Raw genomic sequence first — 6316 nt, 5'->3', positions numbered from 1 at the left:
AGAACCTTTTATCTACTGGCGGTATTCTGTGATTTTATCTACTGAGTTGGCGGTATTCTGTGATTTTTTTTTCACAGAAATCCGAAGTGTTTTTAAATTAAATGAAATGTTTTCACTTGAACTCTTCCTATGCAGCAATTTAAGCATTGATCTTTTGAATATACGAATACACAGACACACCTGGTAGAAATCAGAACTTTTGAATTTAATACATTGAGTACGGCAAGCACATATCTCTCAGGACAAATAAAAACCTCGTCTAGTCAAGGCAATTCTGTCACCCTTATTCAAAACAGTTTACATTGGTAGTTATAAACTCTTCATCCAATGCATTTCAGCAGTGCGCCTACTACGCAGAAACTACATATTAGCACAATAAACTTTAACAATGTTTAAGCAAAGAAAAATCAACTAATAACTTTATTTCCCCATTACTTTAGAAGCTTCATCGAAGAATTAACCTTTAATCTACTGAGTTAGTGGTATTCTGTGAAGCTGAAAGTGGAGGTATCGATGGACAATGTTTTTAAAATTGTTTTTTGTCCTCACATCATTAGGTCCGAGTACACAGTTATCGTCCTTTGATTTTCGTTGTCCGTTGTCCACGAATATAGTCCTTAATGTGGAGAGTGCATTACTTGCCAATTTTTTTAATACCCCTTCCAAATTTTTTCCCATGTTTTATGCCTCGAATATCAAGTTAGGGGGGGGGGGGGTTGAAATGACACTGAAATTGGGGTCATGAATTTTAAAGTACAGTAGTGATTGGTCCAGCCGAAAAAGGTTTAAAATTAGCACTTTGGAAGCTGTCAAACAAATTCAAGACCCCCTTAACATAAAATTGTCCATATTTTGAGTGAAGCCGATGAAGTTTTCTATAAAATTTATATAATTTATCCCAAAAGTAGTACAACACGCTAAAAGTATCATTGAGAAAGCGCAGGTGGGATTTTTTAAATTTTCATTTATTGTCTTAAAGAAATGCACTACGAACTAACTGTACTCGGACCATCATTACGTTGCAGTTCACATACAAGCACTGGGTGATTGTCTGTCTGTTCGCCCTGTAAGTGTTCCTAACGCTACAATTCTTTACGAGTTTTTTACGAAATTTATATCTGATTTATATTTTAGTGAACATATGTTCCTTCAATTATAATTTAAACTTATTTGGTAAACAATGTAACATCTACGTGTCTATACACATGGAAAAAAGTTTTGCACACCTTGATTTTTTAAAACTTGAAATAATCAGTCTCTTATTTTGGATGGAATGTTATAAAATATTTGTCAAATAATATTGAAACGTAGTTTGGTGCAAGAAAATTGGTACCGTTAATTTTATTATGATAACATTGGCATAAAAATAAACAAAAAATGTATAAAAAAAAATGTTTTATCTAACCAAAATTTTTATAATGAAAGAAAAACAAAAACAAAAAAATGCATTTTACAACTTTAACTGTAGTCAAACTTTACAATGTCAGACATTTCAAAATTAATCTTTAGATGATTGTTCACATCATTGTTGATCGTTATACGCCAACGAATTGGTACTTTGTGCTCAGCCTCCATTCAAACAGATAACCGCCTCTTAACGTCTTCTGATTCCTGCCATAAGTCGACTAATTTGTTGCTAAGGTAGCTGCAACCATTCCTGACGAAGGGTATTGTTTATTTCATGACTTGTTTGAACTGGGGTGTCCGTTCGTGCACTTTACACCCAATCCGGGCTACGATTGGGCCAAGGAAGATAAACCAGATTCCATTTGAACAATGGATCTTCCTCCACGATGCTAATTTCCAGTTTTGCGAGCTCTGCACTACATTGGATACCGGCAATTGTGTGTCTGTTCGTTGACAAAGGTCCCCGAAATGGTCTTATCGCACGATAAGCAGTAGCGATGAGCCGATCTCGAACATTTCTTATTTAAAGGCTCATGTATGGTCATCATTCTCTTTTTAGGATTGTATTGTTTGCAAAAGGGTTTCCTTCTGACCAACCTTCATTATGCTTGATTTTCCCTAGCAGATGTTATAGGAGGTCTTCTTGATCTCGGAAGGTCTGTAACATCGTTTGTTGCCTGATTTTTATTCTCAAAACGACTTATAATGGAATGGTGATGACCAACAATACGTGCAATTGTCACAGCAACATACCTGCTTCTGGATCTCATGCTGATTATTTGCTATCTTGCTGCAGTTATGAGTTGTGGATGACCAATTACAAGGTGTTAATCACATAACTTTATAAACTTGGTTATTTAAAGTGTTGAAAACAATGAGGATAAAAACATCTGTATTATTGTTTAAGAGTACAGTAGCTGCATGTGCAGATTAGAACTTATCGAGTCAATATTTATTGATTAAACTCAGGTGATATTTAAATAATGTTTAACTAGTTCTATTTCAACAAATTATTTCACAAAAGAATAAAGTCTTTTTTTTATTTGAATTTCAATTTGGTGTTGCAATACTTATTTTAATTTGTATATTTTTTCTCTTTTTTACTTCATTTTTTTGGTAATATTTAATCAATTTAATTTTGAATACCCTTTATTTTAATAATTCCTTGAGCAAATTTGATAAACACTGTCAAAACAGTGATTTGACTGGATGAAATGACCTTTGAAAATATAAATTTATATGGAAAATGGTATTGTTAGCGATCTCACGCCTTCTTTCTTGTAGGTTATATACATATATAAATCTATATTGGCGCTATTGACCACTGACAGATGTACAATTATCCACGTGGAACTATGTGACGGTTCAAGTATTAAGATCTTATCAAAACTGTTCTTTTCAGCATGTGATTCTTTTTAGAGATATTTAATTAAGAACTGGACCTTCCTTGTATTGGATACCTAAATTACATTAGTATCAATACAAACATTGTTATACTGTGTCTTCCAAGTATTGCTTGGAACCTCTTTCCAAACTTCTTACATCAAAGAAGGGCTAAAAATGAAAAAGACAAACAGACAAAATATAGTACACATGACATAACATACAAAACTAAGGACACGAACCCCACCAAAAACTGGGGGTGATATCTGATTTTTCGGAAGGGTAAGCAATTAGATCAGGATCAATGACAGGTTTTTAAGTTTTTGCGTTAATACCTATTGTTGAGGTGGAGTGAATAAGATGTTAATACTAAATAATTAAAAAATGTGAGACTCTTTAATCTTTCAGTGGTATGTTACTTGTCTACACTTTACACAATAATTCATAATTCCAAATTAAAAGATGCATTGAAAACGTTGATCCTGCTTCTCCCCATCAAAAGGAATTACCAACGTAGATACAAGAATATTGTCATAAGTGAGTAATACATCATACTATGTAAAATAATCCCTCAGATTCAAACAAAGTAAACATTCTCAGTGTCACTATCAAGATACTAAATTTGGAGGACATGTGTTAAACGAACAGTCAGCATTAGCAAGTATGCTTAACTTTTTTTGCCGTTACTTAATACATGTGAGAGTAACTTCTTACATGAGTTTTGTTGGAAGAATGAAATAAATTATCATTATCCTTTCACCTCATTTTCTGCTTTATAATGGATGTCTTCTCACTAACTAATTCAACGGTGAATGACTATGATGAATGTATATGTCCCATATAACAACGGAAACAACAGACACAGTTAAGTCTGTCTCACAGCTTGACTTACATCTGAAAACTGGCAATAATTGTTGGTTAAAGACGAATTAATTACAAAAAAGAGGATTTCAGCTTCCAAATTGTCATCTTTTCGTTTCTGCGCAGGAACATTGTAGCAGCACCTGCATATTAAGTATAGAGCTCAAAGTTGTACGATATTACATGCTTTTAATTTCCTATCATGATTCCCCAAATAGAGGGCTGCTGCTCACAGGAAGCTATAAAACCAAGAGTTACAAGAAGAAATCATTTCAAACATTCTACAGACGCCATCACGAATTGGTTAAGCGCCGTTACGGAATATCTGTTTCATAGATGAGAAAGGCTATGATCACGTAGCAACAATTTCAACCGCCATTTCCCCTTCCTTATTAGACATTTCCCATTCCTTATTAGACATTTCCTCTTCCTTATTAGACATTTCCCCTTCCTTATTAGACATTTTCCCCTTCCTTTATTAGACATTTCCCCTTCCTTATTGGGCATTTCCCCCTTCCTTATTAGACATTTCCCCTTCCTTATTAGACATTTCCCCTTCCTTATTAGACATTTCCCCTTCCTTATTAGACATTTCCCCCTTCCTTATACATTTCCCCTTCCTTATTAGATATTTCCCCTTCCTTATTAGACATTTCCCCTGCCTTATTAGACATTTCCCCTTCCTTATTAGACATTTCCCCTTCCTTATTAGACATTTCCCCCTTCCTTATACATTTCCCCTTCCATATTAGACATTTTCCCCCTTCCTTATTAGACATTTCCCCTGCCTTATTAGACATTTCCCCTTCCTTATTAGACATTTCCCCTTACTTATTAGACATTTCCCCTTCCTTATTAGACATTTCCCCTTCCTTATTAGACATTTCCACCTTTCCTTATTAGACATTTCCTCTTCCTTTTTAGACATTTCCCCCCTTCCTTATTAGACATTTCCCCTTCCTTATTAGACATTTTCTTATTAGACATTTCCCCTTTCTTTTTAGACATTTCCCCTTCCTTATTAGACATTTCCCCCTTTCTTATTAGACATTTCCCCTTCCTTATTAGACATTTCCCCTTCCTTGTTAGACATTTCCTTATTAGACATTTCCCCTTCCTCATTAGACATTTCCCCTTTCTTATTAGACATTTCCCCTTCCTTATTAGACATTTCCCCTTCCTTATTAGACATTTCCCCTTCCTTATTAGACATTTCCCCTTCCTTTGTAGACATTTTCCCCCTTCCTTATTAGACATTTCCCCTTCCTTATTAGACATTTCCCCTTTCTTATTAGACATTTTCCCTTCATTATTAGACATTTCCCCTTCCTTATTAGACATTTCCCCTTCCCTTATTAGACATTTCCCCTTCCTTGTTAGACATTTCTCCTTCCTTATTAGGCATTTCATCTTCCTTATCAGACATTTCCCCTTCCTTATTAGACATTTCCCCTTCCTTATTAGACATTTCCCCTTCCTTATTAGGCATTTTCCCTATCTTATTAGACATTTTCCCTTCCTTATTAGACATTTCTCCTTCCTTATTAGACATTTCCTCTTCCTTATTAGACATTTCCCCTTTCTTATTAGACATTTCCCCTTCCTTATTAGACATTTCCCCTTCCTTGTTAGACATTTCTCCTTCCTTATTAGGCATTTCCCCTTCCTTATTAGACATTTCCCCTTCCTTATTAGACATTTCCCCTTCCTTATTAGACATTTCCCCTTCCTTATTTGACATTTCCCCTTCCTTATTAGGCATTTTCCCTTCCTTATTAGACATTTCCCCTTCCTAATTAGACATTCCCCTTCCTTGTTAGACATTTCCCCTTCCTTATTAGGCATTTCCACTTCCTTATTAGACATTTTCCCTTCCTTATTAGACATTTCCCCTTCCTTATTAGACATTTCCCCTTCCTTGTTAGACATTTCCCCTTCCTTATTAGACATTGTGTTGCTCAGTCTTGTTTTGGATGTTTTGGCTTATAAACTGACGTTTTTGGTATCTGTCGTCTTTTTTTTTAATGCAAAAACAAAAATATGTGGAAAACAAAAGATTAAAAGCAAATATAGAAAAAATTAGCATAACAATAAAATAACGATCAAATTTAAAGTTAAGCCTATCATAAAAATATAAAAGTCATTCATTTTTATTATAAGAATTTAATTCCATGATGCTGATATTATAATATCAAATTATGTTAACCGGAGACCACTTGCATGATGTTTTTTATGTATCCGTTTAAGCTATAAAATAGTATTTTTTGTTTAATTATTGCTCGTCGCAAACATCAATGTAAAATAGTCACGTATGCAACAGTTAAAAATCAACATCACGTTTAATTGAAGGATTAGCAGTGTCCAAATGAGGAAAAAAACAAATATATCTATACTAGTTATGAAAAGTCCTTCCCACTCTTCCCACTCTTAGTTACTTGATTTTGTATATATACCTGGAAGTTACGAAGAATATATAACATTTATTAAGCAATCTACACCGTGAATTATGACGTAGATAAAGTCACGTTTCACGTTATATATTTTTTGTGCATCGTAATTTTATGGACGCTTATGGAATTGTTTGACCATAATCAAATAATATTCTGGTAATGGTTTTTTTTTTCTCTATCTTATCAAAATATACCAATGGCAAGTATTTTATATC

General features: G+C 33.9%; 1 protein-coding gene across 1 annotated transcript; it reads right to left on the bottom strand.

Annotated features, from left to right (window-relative positions):
* Positions 1 to 4984: 4984 nt before the first annotated feature.
* On the bottom strand, positions 4985 to 5434 carry LOC139525283 (cylicin-2-like). Its single transcript, XM_071320486.1, has one exon. It carries the CDS (start codon positions 5432 to 5434, stop codon positions 4985 to 4987), a length of 450 nt encoding a protein of 149 aa, XP_071176587.1.
* Between the last annotated feature and the right edge of the window lie 882 nt (positions 5435 to 6316).

Source organism: Mytilus edulis, chromosome 5 (assembly GCF_963676685.1).
Source record: "Mytilus edulis chromosome 5, xbMytEdul2.2, whole genome shotgun sequence".
NCBI lineage: Eukaryota > Metazoa > Mollusca > Bivalvia > Mytilida > Mytilidae > Mytilus > Mytilus edulis.
The sequence above is the reverse complement of the archived record's forward strand: the minus strand, read 5'-3'. Positions and strand labels throughout refer to the sequence as shown.

Bases quoted from the DNA above. Each gene is read 5' to 3' on its own strand.
- LOC139525283 (XM_071320486.1), bottom strand. From the start codon at position 5,434: ATGTCTAATAAGGAAGGGAAAATGCCTAATAAGGAAGGGGAAATGTCA.